The following is an 18,659-nucleotide window of genomic DNA, read 5'->3' on the forward strand; positions in this document are numbered from 1 at the left end:
TTTCCCTTTATTAGAAAAGGCAAATATATCTTAAATCAATTTCTTTTATCTTGGTGGAGAAGAAACTCAGAGCCAAATACTAGTAACAAAGTTATTTCAGATGCCCACTATACATTTCTCTCTCATTAAAGAGTTGCTGACAGTCTAACTTATAGTGTCCTATTTTATGTGTTTTAATGTTAACATTATAATATAATATTATAAATTTAATATTATTTAATAATTTTAATATTATTAATATTAATATTGCAATAAATTGGAAGGGCCAAATAAATACCTTCATATCCTATAAATACCTTCATATCCTTTTAACATGCAGAGACAAGTTCAAACTAGGAAGAGCTATAGAAAATCTGGGAGAGAAAGACTGGTGGAATTAGGGTTAATCAAGAAGATTGACAGAGGGAATGGGGATGGGCTGACCCATAAGCATATACTTGGTTTAGTATTAAATGGGGGCCATAAGCTTACATACCTATAGGAGGCCAGGCAGGTAATGTACATGAAGAGTATACCAGGTTAAAAAACAAAACAAAATCAACTTGGAATATATCCTATAGCTCACTGGAATCACATATGCCATTTAGTTAACACTCACTAATTACTCCCAAAGGTGAGTGCTTCTTAGTTTTCAAATATTCTGTTTTTTTTTTTTTTAAAGACGTGAAAAAACCCTAACCCAAAATGCTGATATATTTTTTTAACAGTGTGTGTAGGCCAAACAAATAACATCTGCTGGCTAGGTTTCCCTGAAACTTAGAGCCATTCATAGGGAGCAGGGTTAGCAAAGTACAGCCTGTGGGCCGTCTGTCCAACTGCCAGTTTCTGTACAGATCAGAAGCTAAGTCTGCTTTTCATGTGTTTAAATAATTTTAAAAAATTAAAAGAACAGCTTGTGATATGTGAATATGCTATATGACTGAAATTTCAATGCCCATAGAGTTTTACTGAAACATAGCTGAGCCACTCATATCTGTGGTTGCGTCTGTGCTCGTAACAGCCATACTGCATAGCTGGGACAGAGCCTGCAAGACTCACAAAGCCAAAAATACTCCCAGACCCTGAAAGAAAAGGTCTACCCCTGACATAGAGGGTAAGCAGAAAATACCCCTGATATAGAGGGTAAGCAGAAAATACTCGGCGGAGTAAATGTGGGAAGGTGGGAATAGGGGAAGAGAGGGAGACACTGGAAGGACGAAATGGGGAATAGGTGGGGCAGGTAAGACTAACTGACAGTAAATCTGGAAAAGGATGTGTCTGAACTCGATCTGGCTGGTAGCAGAGGAGGACTGGGGAATGTAAAGCAGAGTAATAAAAATAATAAGCTGGACTGTGGGACAAATAATTGGGCTATGACCAGTATCTGGTACAGGATGGAAGGAAGAGAATACTGGAGTGAAGCTAACCAGGAGACTGGGGTTCTGCAAGGAGAAGAAATGATTCAAGAGGAAAAGGAGAACTGATGAATCCAAGACATCTTGAAGAATGAACAGAAAATTCTGATGAGTTATTAGGTAGATACTTGAAACAGACCTACCACTGAACTGCACACTTTAAATGGTTAATATGATAAACTGTATTTTATGTATATTTTTAATTAAAAAATGATGAAATATGTATTAGTCTTGGGAATCACATACAGTTCATTTACATCTGAAAAAGAGCTAATAAATGGCTATAGCTCAAAGAACACAAGATTTAATTTAAATTTATTAGAATTAATTTAATTTTTTAAAAAATGACTAAAGCAATCATGGGTCTGACATTTGGCATGTGATCATGTGATCATAGGAAACCCTAACTTTGAAATCAGGAGTCCTCATCTGTGAGATGAGATTGATACATACTTTAAACAATTTTTAAAATTTCAGTATAATAGGTCTACTATGGACAAAGCACTAGTTTTTATATAACATTCTATTATGCTATCCAATAGCATACAATATAAGTATTCAAAATATTTAGGAAATAATCTAAAATAACAGTAAGAAAATAAAATGTCCACAATGCTCCCAAAGTTAGCTAATCAGCATTTTTTCCCTCTGTATTACACAATGGCCCATAACATAAGACAGGCAAAATTACTATAGGCTAATTAGCAACTGACCAAAGACTAAAAGACTTTAATTCACTGTGAATCAAAAATAATACTAAAGCAAGTAAAATATCTGTAAATTCAAAGGAAATTCAGTTATTAAACATTAGTAGAAAACACTCAAAACAAGCATACTTACCAGCCCCGAAGAACTTTAAAAGAACATGGCGTGAATGAAGTCAAATCAATTTCTTCTGTAAAATCTACGCATTCACCTTGGAACCCTGGTTTACTGAATGCTTTGAGCTATGAGAATAACACAACTAATTAACAGAAAAAAACTGCTTGACATTATCACAAAAGCAAATGAAAACCTTTTATTTCTTATGTTTGTAAAAAATCCAGCAAAATTGGGGCGCCTGGGTGGTTTAGTCAGTTAAGCATCCAACTCTTGATCTCAGCTTAGGTCATGATCTCGGGCTCATGAGACTGAGCTCCCCATCAGGCTCCACGCTCATGGGGAGTCTGCCTGAGCATTTCTCTCCCTTTCCCTCTGCCACTCCTCCTGCTATGCTCTAAAATAAATAAATCTTTTGTAGGTGCCTCATTAGCGCAGTAGGTAGTGCATCAGTCTCATAAAATAAATCTTTTAAAAATTAAAATTCAGGGGGGAGGAGTCAAGATGGCGGAGAAGTAGCAAGCTGAGACTGCTTCAGCTAGCCGGAGATCAGCTAGATAGCTTATCTAAAGATTGCAAACACCTGAAAATCCATCGGCAGATCGAAGAGAAGAAGAACAGCAATTCTGGAAACAGAAAAACAACCACTTTCTGAAAGGTAGGACCGGCGGAGAAGTGAATCCAAAGCGACGGGAAAATAGACCCCGGGGGGAGGGGCCGGCTCCCGGCAAGCAGCGGAGCAACCGTGCACAAAATCAGGACTTTTAAAAGTCTGTTCCGCTGAGGGACATCGCTCCAGAGGCTAAACCGGGGCGAAGCCCACGCGGGGTCAGCGTGGCCTCAGGTCCCGCAGGGTCACAGAAGGATCGGGGGTGTTTGAGTGTCGCAGAGCTTGCGGGTATTGGAACGGGAAAGCCGGCTACAGAGACAGAGCCGACAGTAAGCTCGCAGCTCCGTGTTACCTTGAACCGGTCGCAGGCTCGGTGAGCTCGGAGCGCGGCCGGAGGTCAGGCAGACGGGAGTAACTGGGCGCTGTTCTCTGAGGGCGCACTGAGGAGTGCGGCCCTGGGCTCTCGGCTCCTCCGGGCCGGAGACCAGGAGGCCGCCATTTGTATTCCCGTCCTCCAGAACTCTACGGAAAGCGCTCAGGTAACAAAAGCTCCTGAAAGCAAACCCGAGTGGATTACTCACCCCGGCCCCGGGTAAGGGCGGTGTAATTCCGCCTGGGGCAAAGACACTCGAGAATCACTACACTAGGCCCCTCCCCCAGAAGATCAACAAGAAATCCAGCCGAGACCAAGTTCACCTACCAAGGAGTGCGGTCTCAATACCAAGGAGAGCAGCAGAATTCCAGAGGAGGAGAAAGCCAAACACGGAACTCATGGCTTTTTTCCTGTGATTTTTTTTAGTCTTGCAGTTAATTTAATTTTTTCTTTTTCATTTTTTTTTTTTCTCGTCTTCGGGTAAAATTTTTTTTTTAACTGTTACCTTTTTCTTTTTTAACGATTTTTTACTAGTTTATCTAATATATATATTTTTTCTTTTTTACATTTTTCTTAGGTGTTTTCTTTTTTTAAAAATTCTTTTCTTTTCTTTTTTTTTCTTTTCTTTTTGTTTTTTTTTTCTTTCTTCCTTTTTGAACCTCTTTTTATCCCCTTTCTCCCCACTCACGATTTTGGATCTCTTCTAATTTGGTTAAAGCATATTTTCCTGGGATTGTTGCCACCCTTTTAGTATTTTACTTGCCCCTTCATTTACACTTATCTGGACAAAATGACAAGACATAAAAATTCAACACAAAAAAAAGAACAAGAGGCAGTACCGAAGGCTAGGGACCTAATCAATACAGACATCGGTAATATGTCAGATCTAGAGTTCAGAATGACAATTCTCAAGGTTCTAGCTGGGCTCGAAAAAGGCATGGAAGATATTAGAGAAACCCTCTCGAGAGATATAAAAGCCCTTTCTGGAGAAATAAAAGAACTAAAATCTAACCAAGGTGAAATCAAAAAAGCTATTAATGAGGTGCAATAAAAAATGGAGGCTCTAACTGCTAGGATAAATGAGGCAGAAGAAAGAATTAGTGATATAGAAGACCAAATGACAGAGAATAAAGAAGCTGAGCAAAAGAGGGACAAACAGCTACTGGACCACGAGGGGAGAATTCGAGAGATAAATGACACCATAAGACGAAACAACATTAGAATAATTGGGATTCCAGAAGAAGAAGAAAATGTGAGGGGAGCAGAAGGTATACTGGAGAGAATTATTGGGGAGAATTTCCCCAATATGGCAAAGGGAACGAGCATCAAAATTCAGGAGGTTCAGAGAACGCCCCTCAAAATCAATAAGAATAGGCCCACACCCCGTCACCTAATAGTAAAATTTACAAGTCTCAATGACAAAGAGAAAATCCTGAAAGCAGCCCGGGAAAAGAAGTCTGTAACATACAATGGTAAAAATATTAGATTGGCAGCTGACTTATCCACAGAGACCTGGCAGGCCAGAAAGAGCTGGCATGATATTTTCAGAGCACTAAACGAGAAAAACATGCAGCCAAGAATACTATATCCAGCTAGGCTATCATTGAAAATAGAAGGAGAGATTAAAAGCTTCCAGGACAAACAACAACTGAAAGAATTTGCAAATACCAAACCAGCTCTACAAGAAATATTGAAAGGGGTCCTCTAAGCAAAGAGAGAGCCTACAAGTGGTAGATCAGAAAGGAACAGAGACCATATACAGTAACAGTCACCTTACAGGCAATACAATGGCACTAAATTCATATCTCTCAATACTTACCCTGAATGTGAATGGGCTAAATGCCCCTGTCAAAAGACACAGGGTATCAGAATGGATAAAAAAACAAAACCCATCTATATGTTGCGTCCAATAAACTCATTTTAAGCCCGAAGACACCTCCAGATTTAAAGTGAGGGGGTGGAAAAGAATTTACCATGCTAATGGACATCAGAAGAAAGCAGGAGTGGCAATCCTTATATCAGATCAATTAGATTTTAAGCCAAAGACTATAATAAGAGATGAGGAAGGACACTATATCATACTCAAAGGGTCTGTCCAACAAGAAGATTTAACAATTTTAAATATCTACGCCCCCAATGTGGGAGCAGCCAACTATATAAACCAATTAATAACAAAATCAAAGAAACACATCAACAATAATACAATAATAGTAGGGGACTTTAACACTCCCCTCACTGAAATAGACAGGTCATCCAAGCAAAAGATCAGCAAGGAAATAAAGGCCTTAAACGACACACTGGACCAGATGGACATCACAGATATATTCAAAGCATTTCATCCCAAAGCAACAGAATACACATTCTTCTCTAGTGCACATGGAACATTCTCCAGAATAGATCACATCCTCGGTCCTAAATCAGGACTCAACCGGTATCAAAAGATTGGGATCATTCCCTGCATATTTTCAGACCACAATGCTCTAAAGCTAGAACTCAACCACAAAAAGAAGTTTGGAAAGAACCCAAATACATGGAGACTAAACAGTATCCTTCTAAAGAATGAATGGGTCAACCGGGAAATTAAAGAAGAATTGAAAAAAATCATGGAAACAAATGATAATGAAAATACAACGGTTCAAAATCTGTGGGACACAACAAAGGCAGTCCTGAGAGGAAAATATATAGCGGTACAAGCCTTTCTCAAGAAACAAGAAAGGTCTCAGGTACACAACCTAACCCTACACCTAAAGGAGCTGGAGAAAGAACAAGAAAGAAACCCTAAGCCCAGCAGGAGAAGAGAAATCATAAAGATCAGAGCAGAAATCAATGAAATAGAAACCAAAAAAACAATAGAACAAATCAACGAAACTAGGAGCTGGTTCTTTGAAAGAATTAATAAAATTGATAAACCCCTGGCCCGACTTATCAAAAAGAAAAGAGAAAGGACCCAAATAAATAAAATCATGAATGAAAGAGGAGAGATCACAACTAACACCAAAGAAATACAAACTATTATAAGAACATACTATGAGCAACTCTATGGCAATAAATTTGACAATCTGGAAGAAATGGATGCATTCCTAGAAACATATAAACTACCACAACTGAACCAGGAAGAAATAGAAAGCCTGAACAGACCCATAACCAGTAAGGAGATTGAAACAGTCATTAAAAATCTCCAAACAAACAAAAGCCCAGGGCCAGACGGCTTCCCGGGGGAATTCTACCAAACATTTAAAGAAGAACTAATTCCTATTCTCCTGAAACTGTTCCAAAAAATAGAAATGGAAGGAAAACTTCCAAACTCATTTTATGAAGCCAGCATCACCTTGATCCCAAAACCAGACAAGGATCCCACCAAAAAAGAGAGCTATAGACCGATATCCTTGATGAACACAGATGCGAAAATACTCAACAAAATACTAGCCAATAGGATTCAACAGTACATTAAAAAGATTATTCACCACGACCAAGTGGGATTTATTCCAGGGCTGCAAGGTTGGTTCAACATCCGCAAATCAGTCAATGTGATACAACACATCAATAAAAGAAAGAACAAGAACCATATGATACTCTCAATAGATGCTGAAAAAGCATTTGACAAAGTACAACATCCCTTCCTGATCAAAACTCTTCAAAGTGTAGGGATAGAGGGCACATACTCAATATCATCAAAGCCATCTATGAAAAACCCACCGCAAATATCATTCTCAATGGAGAAAAACTGAAAGCTTTTCCGCTAAGGTCAGGAACACGGCAGAGATGTCCATTATCACCACTGCTATTCAACATCGTACTAGAGGTCCTAGCCTCAGCAATCAGACAACAAAAGGAAATTAAAGGCATCCAAATCGGCAAAGAAGAAGTCAAATTATCACTCTTCGCAGATGATATGATACTATATGTGGAAAACCCAAAAGACTCCACTCCAAAACTGCTAGAACTTATACAGGAATTCAGTAAAGTGTCAGGATATAAAATCAATGCACAGAAATCAGTTGCATTTCTCTACACCAACAGCAAGACAGAAGAAAGAGATATTAAGGAGTCAATCCCATTTACAATTGCATCCAAAACCATAAGATACCTAGGAATAAACCTAACCAAAGAGACACAGAATCTATACTCAGAAAACTATAAAGTACTCATGAAAGAAATTGAGGAAGACACAAAGAAATGGAAAAATGTTCCATGCTCCTGGATTGGAAGAATAAATATTGTGAAAATGTCTATGCTACCTAAAGCAATCTACACATTTAATGCAATTCCTATCAAAGTACCATCCATCTTTTTCAAAGAAATGGAACAAATAATGCTAAAATTTATATGGAACCAGAAAAGACCTCGAATAGCCAAAGGGATATTGAAAAAGAAAGCCAACGTTGGTGGCATCACAATTCCGGACTTCAAGCTCTATTACAAAGCTGTCATCCTCAAGACAGCGTGGTACTGGCACAAAAACAGACACATAGATCAATGGAACAGAATAGAGAGCCCAGAAATAGACCCTCAACTCTATGATCAACTAATCTTCGACAAAGCAGGAAAGAATGTCCAATGGAAAAAAGACAGCCTCTTCAATAAATGGTGCTGGGAAAATTGGACAGCCACATGCAGAAAAATGAAATTGGACCATTTCCTTACACCACACACAAAAATAGACTCAAAATGGATGAAGGACCTCAATGTACGAAAGGAATCCATCAAAATCCTTGAGGAGAACACGGGCAGCAACCTCTTCGACCTCTGCCGCAGCAACATCTTCCTAGGAACAACGCAAAAGGCAAGGGAAGCAAGGGAAAAAATGAACTACTGGGATTTCATCAAGATCAAAAGCTTTTGCACAGCAAAGGAAACAGTTAACAAAATCAAAAGACAACTGACAGAATGGGAGAAGATATTTGCAAACGACATATCAGATAAAGGACTAGTGTCCAGAATCTATAAAGAACTTAGCAAACTCAACACCCAAAGAACAAATAATCCAATCAAGAAATGGGCAGAGGACATGAACAGACATTTCTGCAAAGAAGACATCCAGATGGCCAACAGACACATGAAAAAGTGCTCCATATCACTCGGCATCAGGGAAATACAAATCAAAACCACAATGAGATATCACCTCACACCAGTCAGAATGGCTAAAATCAACAAGTCAGGAAATGACAGATGCTGGCGAGGATGCGGAGAAAGGGGAACCCTCCTACACTGTTGGTGGGAATGCAAGCTGGTGCAGCCACTCTGGAAAACAGCATGGAGGTTCCTCAAAATGTTGAAAATAGAACTGCCCTATGACCCAGCAATTGCACTATTGGGTATTTACCCTAAAGATACAAATGTAGTGATCCAAAGGGACACATGCACCCGAATGTTTATAGCAGCAATGTCCACAATAGCCAAACTATGGAAAGAACCTAGATGTCCATCAACAGATGAATGGATCAAGAAGATGTGGTATATATACACAATGGAATACTATGCAGCCATCAAAAGAAATGAAATCTTGCCATTTGCAACAACATGGATGGAACTAGAGCGTATCATGCTTAGCGAAATAAGTCAAGCAGAGAAAGACAACTATCATATGATCTCCCTGATATGAGGAAGTGGTGATGCAACATGGAGGGTTAATGGGTAGAAGAAGAATAAATGAAACAAGATGGGATTGGGAGGGAGACAAACCATAAGTGACTCTTAATCTCACAAAACAAATGGAGGGTTGCCGGGGGGAGGGGGTTTGGGAGAAGGGGGTGGGATTATGGACATTGGGGAGGGCATGTGATTTGGTGAGTGCTGTGAAGTGTGTAAACCTGGTGATTCACAGACCTGTACCCCTAGGGATAAAAATATATGTTTATAAAAAACAAAAAAATTTAAAAAAAAAAATTAAAATTCAGCAAAATATGAGTGTTTTATCTATTACCAATGGATCCTTGTTAAGGATAATATTCTCTTTAAACTCCCATTTTTGTTTCCTTACCCATTTCTGGAAATGCCACAGTTACCATTTTCATCCATCTTTTCCACCAGATTCTGGGCACAGAGGCCCAGAAAACAATTCTACCTGTAAGATTAAATCAGAATCCCTTCTCCACTAACATGTGGTCCCTGCCCATTGTATCAATTATCCCTTGTGCTGAGACTACATGTTTAAGATAAGAAGCAATTTAGTTCTAAATATGAAGGTAGTTTCAGTTAGTATGAGGAGTGGTTGGTAAGCCTCTTCTCTTCCCAAGTCTCACAGATCCAGTTAATAAAAGGTTGCAGGGCAGAGTATGAGTGAATGCAGGCACGTGGGCCTGAGAGAACAAAGGGGCAGATGGCAGAGAAGATAATGACAACGAGATGAGCAGAAGATTTATGGTGAAAAAAGAAAGACATCCATGCATTTCAGCCAACGGGCTCCATTTTACTGTTAAGACTATCTTAAATATAAAGCTTACAACCATATACAAGCACGTTTCTACTTTCGTCCCTTTTGTTGAAAAATCCATAAAATCTCAACTATGATTCCCTTCAGACCAGATACACAATGATCTGCAACTCTAGTGGCCTTGGATCTACATAATAGGGAAGAAAGAATTAATGAGCCCTATAAATATTTCAAAATACACTGGCGCTTTGAAATAAAACGGCCCACAGGTTCATCTTGCACAGGCTTGCATTGTAGCTAATAATCCATTATACTGAGGGCTGGACACCACTGTCCTTTCTCCCGCTCGAGTTGTATCAAGAACAAAGCAGCTTTGAGCCACTGATGTTTGCCTCCTTCATCTTCCCAAGAGTCCTCTTAGAGGCTGATAGTCTCTAAGTTCTGAGGAACCAATTCTTGACTATCTCCTTCTGCTCTGACATCAAAGACCACCAAAAATCAGGAAAGGGGAGAATCAGCTCCCCTGGACCAACCATAAGGCATGGTACAACCTGATTTGCTACTGTGAAACCAGACTGCATTTGAAGCATTCAAACACCAAGGGATTCCCTGCCTTATGGAGGTATAACCAGCAAGTCCAAAATGAGACAGACTTCTGAAATAATTCCTTGTAGAAAAACAACTCCGTGTATCAGGGAAACTGCCCCTCATTTCCTTGACAAACACATATTTTGGTTAGTCATTTTACAAACTATGTGTTTTAACTTAAAGACTTACAAAACAAAAAAGACGGAGAAGTAAATCACAATTTTACTTCCAAAAAATGCAATTTCTTCTACATGCCAATATCTTAATTCATGATTAAGAGTTGGAAAAGCCACAGGAGAACAGAGGTCACAGCTGTTTTGTTTACTCTGCAACTACCCAGTTTCTTCATTGTTTTTATGTTGCTGAGCATAAGGTTTATACTTCACAATTTCACCATAAATCCAGACAACTGACCATGCAAGTTCAGCATATTTTGGATGGCGTATATATAGTAGCCAACTCTAGTGTTTAGTCTGTCTTTAGTCCCAGGAGCACTAATTAAAGTATACACAGACACACAAACACATACACATTTGCCATAAAATACTTTTTGGATTTGATGGGTTAATTCTTTGCCCAAACCGAAAAACCAGGCTTAATGCTGATCTGAGCTTTTTTAAAATTTTTACTCCCCAAATGATACACAGTGCCATAGGATTCACCCAAATTTTGATAAATCCCAGAGAAGTAATGCCTCATTTTGATTACCCTACAAATGTCTTGGAATAGAATTCTCATAATAATGTTCTGTGAATGGTCCATACAGAAACCAATTCTGAAAAAAAAATTTAAAAAAACCAAGTCTGTGCTTATTAATTATAATAATTGTGATTGCTACTCCTAGTGAAATTAATTGACAGTGCCTTGGTAAAATTAAGACCTGGGAAAAGCTAGATGGAGAAGTCATATTCTGGTTTCCTTTTCAATATCTACCAGTCTCCCAAACAGAATTGTACAGATAAACACAAACACACACACACACACACACACACACACACACACACACACACGGTACCTCGGTTTTGCAGTGCCAACTGCCTTTTCATATATATTAATTCTTGGAACCAGTTCAGATAGAAACTACCACCATTTTATGAGGAACTTTTTGCACAGAGGCTTATTACATACTTTTCATTTATGATCTACATGAATATAAATGTAATAGCTCTTTAATCTTACAAACTGAGAACTCAGAATTTTAATTACTGACCAAACACATAAGTTGTGCTTAATTTCACAATATCAGAATAATTTCTTCAAAGTAACTTTATTTTTTCCAATGCTATGATAATTTCTATGAGAAACTTTCTATTGCATATTTGACTTTCTGCAGCCCTTGGACTTTCCTCACACAAACATGTTAATTGTTAAACAAGGAACAGTCTTGTTTCTATCAGTTTCTATTCTTCTATTACATCATAGTGTCTCAGGTGGTAGTGTTATGTACTCCTCACATCAAATACTTACTACACAGTAATTTTACTTCCCTGATTACTCAAAGAGGGCTTTTTTTACTTAGCAAAGTAGCTATTCCTATTTCTGGTCTTTGAATTCTATAAAAATGGTCTGACTGCAACACCACGAAGAAGTGTTTTCCTGTAATATTCTTCAATCTTACTGATATTTGCCCAAAACTGTCACTTTCCTATCCCCCATACATAGTAACTGTTAAAGATCCTATGACAACTCTAAAATTCAATGTGGCCAAATTATGCAATATAAAAAATATCCAGTTGCTTTTTTCTCAACTACAATCATGTATAAAATGGGAGGGGCTCAATATCCAAAGAAATCAAAGTTTGTATTAACATTTGCACATGGATTTGAAAAATATTTTAAGGGAAAAAAAGTCCTTAGTTGTATCAAAGGGAATAACTTGTTAGAATTTCTAGAGAACTGTGCCTTACTACAACCTCCCTGAAAACTAAACTCAATTTTATAGGATTTAATGTAGTGAGACGTCTGATCTGCTAAGATAAAGAGATGATGACATTATGAACATAATCCATATTGTTTGTTTTTGTTTTCTTTGGAGAGAAAGTAAAAACAAAATTAAATGCCAACTGCTATTATGAAGAACTACATAATGATGTAGATATTTTGAGTTGTCAGTTAGACTTGGTGATTGGTCTTCAGCCAGAGGACAAATAAGAATCTTTCAAAGGAGGTGTTCTGGATCTCAAATAAGACATACCTTATTATAATATGGTGACACACCAAAACTGATATATTTATCAGAGTAACACTCATGATGTTTATTTATATCTATATATATGCATATTCTGGCTTTTCCCTTCTTATGTTGCTTGAGGTTCCCTTTAAAATCACCAGCATTAAAAAAAAAAAAAAAATCCTTGGACTTGAACTTTGAGATGTCATTTCCTCCTTAGTCCTTAGGGAAAATAACTATTCCATCTGAGCACAGCATCTGAATAGTCAATCTGACTATGACAGCTATTTGTGAAGAAGAAAACACTTTCTAGTTACTGAATGGAACCAGAGTTTGCCAAGTTAGCCAAGAACCTCTTTCTCTCCCCAAGTGAAAACAAGCAAAACATTCTGAAAATTTGGTCCAGTAAAAACAGTACAAACTTTGATACTAGGTAAACTAAGGAGGCTTTGTCTGCATGTTATTAAATATCTGGCTATCATACACCTGTCAGAAACACTTAATTCACAAGGCGATGGCTGAGTCAGATCCAGAAATATGAAGTGGGGATGATTTCACTCAGTGTTTTCTGCTGCTTCCTCTCTCTTCAAGTCAGACTGGAAATACTATAAAGAAAATCCTTCAAGCAATCTGCCCCAAACAAGGAAGTCCATAAAAAAGAATAGGAATGTAGGAGGGAAAAAACAGAACTTACAAGAATGTGACTTTTATCTGCACTTAAAACTCAGAAAATGTGCAGTTAGGAATTATCCCTGCTTAACTCTTTAATTGCTCATGTTATGCTGATTCATGTACAAGTTCTTTACAAGTTCACCACTGGAGTTTTCAAAGATCTGAAATAAAGATCTCGCAGGAAGCATCTCCAAGTATAACAACTTAATTATATTTGAAAAGGAAATGTTCCCAATAGGCCTGAGCTAATTAGAAAATAAGAAAACCTGAAAACATTATGAACAGAAACATGGTTACAACTAAGCTAACCTGAAATAGAGAAACACTGATATGAAAACATGAAAAATAAAAACACTAAGAGAAAAAGATCAAGCATTATCTAAAGCCAGCAAATGTCAAATATTTAAAATTAATCACTCAATTGGGTTTTGACAGAAATTTTTCCAAATTTGTTAAAATAAGAGAGAAGAAGCAAGTCTCTCATCCCCTCTTACTCCTGTGGATGTACGGATTACATGATAGGTCTTTCTCTGATACAAAATCCTGAAAATGCTGAGTTGAGTGGAGTCAGAAGCTAAAAAATGCCTATTTTCCTACTTCTAGCTGTGTGAAATGACACTTCATTCTAAATATTTGTTTTCTCATCAATAACTGGGATTAATTTTGACCTCACTGAGTTTTTAGAAGCATAAAGTAAGTGCAATTTGTAGCCCTCAATGGGTAATAAATGTCAGGCTCCAGAGTATTGCCCAATCCTTCAAACCATTAACACACTAGAAATAAGCAAGCAGGGCTACAGTTTTACTCGTGCTTTTAAGAAATGCTTGACTTAGGTATTAAAAATACATTTACATAATAAGCATGCCCAGACAGCCAGTTCTCCATGTTAAGTTTGCTCCTCTGAAGACAGCAGAAGGTGCTGTGCTGAACGAAAATGTGACACTGAAGAATGGACAGGCAGGAGGAAAGGAGGGGCAGAGGTTCAAAATGATCCCAAAGTGGTCAGAGCTAAAGCTCTATGGGGAGAAAACAAAAGGAAATGTGACAAGTCCAGGCCAAGAGAACCTGTCATGGAGATGGGTACTCTGCTGCCCACAGGTATCAAGTACCAAATAAACTTCCCTGATTTATAAACATAAGAAATTTATCTGATGGAAAGAGAAAGAACTAAGACAAAGAGCACAAATGCTTTTAATAAATAGTAAATTTAAAAAATTGTGAAACATACCAAATGTGGAGGCTCATTTATTCCAAGTGGTTCCTGAAACATATATGAAAACATTTCAAAAACCATCATCATGTAATCTTAGTTTTCTTTTTGAAAGTTTTAAAATACCATTTTAAAAAATGGGGGGAAAAGGTCAAATTTACTAGATTTCTTGAACTGGTTATGACCCTCAAATAATTTATTGGATATTATAATAATTTTAGTATTTATTCCTTACTAATTCATTTTGAGTCATGTAGTTGGGGGAAAAAAATATGTGTGTGTCAATGACCATCAGAAAGAGAGAGTCTGAGCTTCTTGCCCTTACCTTTCCCACACTGCATCATGGGCACTCTTCTTGGGGTATGTATTTTCCACACTGGCCACACTCTTTCCTAACTGCATGACTCTGCACATAAGGAGATTATTTCCCTCTTTGAGGATTGCCTTTTCTGCCCTACTCCATTGTCTAGCAAAAGTGCTTTTATCCCTTAAGATATCACTTAATGCAGGTGTGGCATGATGCCCAACTCCCAGGCTCGGAGGGCTCCTTCACTGGCTCCCGCAGTGCTGCCTACACACTCCACCTCCTCACTAATCATACCACAATCACCTACACATCAATCTCCTCTAAGAAACAGAGGCCCATCAGGGCAATCTTATTCATCTTGTATCTCCAGTGATCAGTAGTGTCTGACATATGAGGCATGAAATAAATACTGTTAAAAGAATGATCAAATTATAGTCATTGATGAGCTCCCTATAGAGTCTAAGAAAATTCATATGCTATTTCATTTTCTTTATATATTCACATAACATAATCCAGCAGTTTCATTTTTAAAAAGCCTGTTCCACATAGTCAAGTGTATGCCATAATATGCTCTGGAATTGGTTATGGTAATTCTTAACTCACCAGTTGGATAGGTCGTATTGACATGATTATATTATTCGATCCTCCCCAGTCAAAAAAGCATTTGTATTTCCCTTTCTCTAAAATGTACTGTTCTCCACAAAAGAACTTCTGCTGGTAAGCAACCCATCTAGTAGGGAAAAAAGGGAGAAAGAACAGAGGTAATACAAATGCGAGCAACCGACATTTTAAAACCAAAGAGAGTTTGGTTTTACCTCTCCAAGTTCCCAGAATAGGAGACAACTTACACGCCACTTTTAACATGAATGGATCTTGTTTCACTGCCAAAGCCGACTTCTTCCAAGTCAGAAATTTCCTGATTTGTAATGTCAATAAACTTCCCACTTTCTAGGTCAGAGTCAAATAATGTGATAGAAGATTCTATAAAATTCTAAAAAGAGGAAGAGGAAAGGTAAGGAAAAACATATGGATTTTGTTTCTTAGGCTGCTCTATCTTAGCACAATTTCCACATGGGATAATTTTACACAAATAACTCCAGGAAAAATTTTAAATGGAACTGGAACAATTTTAATAGTTGCTACTCTTCAAGAGTTTAAAGAAAAAATGAGTTTGGATTTACTTTAATCAGGAAAACAACATTTTTATATATAAGTGGGAATTAACCAAGAGTTGGTAAATTTCTGGGACTCACAAACTATTTATTATATGTTACAGTAATGATAAAGGAAACTAAAGTTTCACTTGTGCCTAAAGAGTAAAAGCCACAGCATGAAATAGAGTTCACATACAATGTGCAGTTGGCATTTTGGGGGAGAGGATTTATGAGCTTAAATGTAAAAGAAAAAATGATGGGTATTAAGGAGGGCACATATGGCATGGAGCACTGGGTGTTACATGCAAACAATGAATCATGGAACATTACATCAAAAACTAATGATATACTGTATGGTAACTAACATAAAAAAATGAAACTTCCTTGACAAAAGATCAAAAAAATAAAAAGGAAAAAATTTTAAAGCCTTTATAGTTAGATGAAATATTTAAAACAAAAAATATCAGAAGAAATTTTAAGACCCTAGTTAATAAGTCAGCAAAAGACATAGACAATTCAGGAAAAAGATAAGCATTAAAAACAAATAAGCAACAAGGGCGCCTGGGTGGCTCAGTGGGTTAAAGCCTCTGTCTTCGGCTCACATCATGATCCCAGGGTCCTGGGATGGAGCCCTACATCAGGCTCTCTGCTCAGCAGGGAGCCTGCTTCTTCCTCTCTCTCTGCCTGCCTCTCTGTCTACTTGTGATCTCTGTCAAATAAATAAATAAAGTCTTTAAAAACAACAACAACAACAACAACAAAAACAAATAAGCAACAATCTGAGGGTTTTGAAGGGGTGAGGGGTGGGAGGTTGGGGGAACCAGGTGGTGGGTATTGGAGAGGGCACGGATTGCATGGAGCACTGGGTGTGGTGCAAAAACAATGAATACTGTTACGCTGAAAATAAATGAAAAAAATTAAAAAACAAACAAACAAACAAGCAAAAAACCCAAATAAGTAGGGGCGCCTAGGTGGCTCATTGGGTTGAGCCTCGCCGTTGGCTCGGGTCATAATCCCAGCGTCCTGGGATCCAGCCCTGCATAGGGCTCTCTGCTCAGGGAACCTGCTTCCCCCGCTCTCTGCCTGCCTCTCTGCCTACTTGTGATCTCTCTCTGTCAAATAAATAAATAAAATCTTTAAAACAAAAATTTGGCTAATGCCAAATTTCGCCAGTAAAAATAAAGAAATTCAAATTAAACCCATTATACAATTTTCACTTTTTAAAGTAAGAAGAACCTAAAAATCCAGTTTTGTCTGAGAACACTGCTGGTAGAAAAATAAATTGGATAGCTATTTTAGAAAATAATTTAGAAATACATTTTAAAAGACTAGTATTTTTAAACTCTCCGATACTGTTGAAATTTTTTTAGGCTAGAAAAAATTTCCTGAAACTAAACAATGGGCAATTTATATGCAAAGATGCATTTTTTAATAATACTGTAAAGCTATAAACAGTGTAAATGCCCAAATGATGTATAAACATATACCTTTATGCATCTTAGCTACAGCTTGATGGAATATAATTAAGAAGAAGCTAACAGTACATTCAATACTACTGGCCAAGAGCTTTATGTGCCTTATTTCCAAAAGAACTACCACATGAGATTATATTACTATCATTCTCATTTTCCAGCTAAGGAAAGTAACTAATTTGCCTGAGGTTAACACAGTTACTGAGGGGCAGGGATTGAATTTGAGTCCAAATTTATCTACCTATCTATTACCCTAAGCTCTTAATCCCTGTCAGATAGAATGAAAGAACTTAACTTACATTTTTTCAACTCTTTATAATAGACTTCATAGTTGGAAAACACAGAATACATTATTTTTTTAAAAAATAAACATGGGTGCCTGGATGGTTTAGTTGGTTAAGCATCTAACTTCCACTCAGATCCTGATCTCAGAGTCTTAGGATGGAGCCCCGGTTTTGGGCTTTCTGCTAAGTGGGAAGCCTGCTTCTCCCTCCCCATCCCACTACCAACTTGGGCTCTTTCACTCTACTCTCTCTCTCAAATAAAACCTTAAAAAAATAATAAATAAATAAACACAATCTCTTCTTTTGTCACTACTTTGTTGTAAGTTTCAGATCTATGGGAAATGTTATCAACTTCTATAAGTCTCAATATCAGTTTTTCTCCCCCCTTTAAAAGTATTATAAATTTGGGGCTTGTGCTCTCTCTCAAATAAATAAAATCCATATATATGTGCACATATATATACACATATATATGTGCATATATATATAGTATATATAATCTAAGAAAAGATTTCTAGGATTTCTAGGATATGTGTATATATATATACACATATGTATACACACATATGTGTGTATATATATATGGATTTTATATATATATATACTATATATAGTATATATATACACATATATGTGTGCATATATATATAGTATATGTAATCTAAGAAAAGATTTCTAGGATAAACGTTCACTTTATATGAACAAGCAGAACAGTATCAGAAACAAAAACCAAAGCATCTGTAAGAAGAGGGAAAATACACTTAAAATAATTTCCTCATTTACTACTCAGTTGTCAAATTCCAAGAATTTAAAGATTGTTCATGTAACTAGATCAAATTTCATTTGAGACTTTAGGATAAAAGATAACAAAGGATTTTTACCTGAAATATTTATAATTCATAACTCATAATTATATTTTTATTTACCCCTGGACAGTAAACCTTTGGAACCTGAGGATATGTGTTCCCTTCATTACCTTCACAGGGCTCTTAAAAAAAAAAAAAAATGAGAGCTGTTGGGGCACCTGGGTGGCACAGCCAATTAAGTGTCTGCCTTTGGCTTGGGTCATGATCCTAGAGTTCTGGGATTGAGCCCTGCATCAGGCTCCCTGCTCAGTGAGGAGCCTGCTTCTCCCTGTGTCCTTCACCCCCCTCTTACTCTCTCTCTCAAATAAGTAAAATCTTAAAAAAAGAAAAAAAATGAGAGCTGGGTGATTTTTTTTTACCTCACTGT

The 18,659-nt window shown here is 37.3% G+C and overlaps 1 protein-coding gene across 2 annotated transcripts in view; it reads right to left on the reverse strand.

Moving 5' to 3' along the window:
• CRYBG3 (crystallin beta-gamma domain containing 3) overlaps positions 1-18,659 on the reverse strand; it is a 117,063-nt gene that overhangs the window by 26,252 nt on the left and 72,152 nt on the right. For both annotated transcript variants that reach the window (XM_059164391.1, XM_059164392.1), the window contains 4 exons: positions 15,365-15,507; positions 15,120-15,246; positions 14,228-14,260; positions 2,235-2,341 (listed from right to left, as the gene is read on the reverse strand). In XM_059164391.1, coding sequence (XP_059020374.1) covers positions 2,235-2,341; positions 14,228-14,260; positions 15,120-15,246; positions 15,365-15,507 — 410 coding nt within the window. The remainder of the gene's footprint in view (positions 1-2,234; positions 2,342-14,227; positions 14,261-15,119; positions 15,247-15,364; positions 15,508-18,659) is intronic.

The sequence above is a fragment of the Mustela lutreola genome, chromosome 2 (genome assembly GCF_030435805.1).
Source record: "Mustela lutreola isolate mMusLut2 chromosome 2, mMusLut2.pri, whole genome shotgun sequence".
NCBI lineage: Eukaryota > Metazoa > Chordata > Mammalia > Carnivora > Mustelidae > Mustela > Mustela lutreola.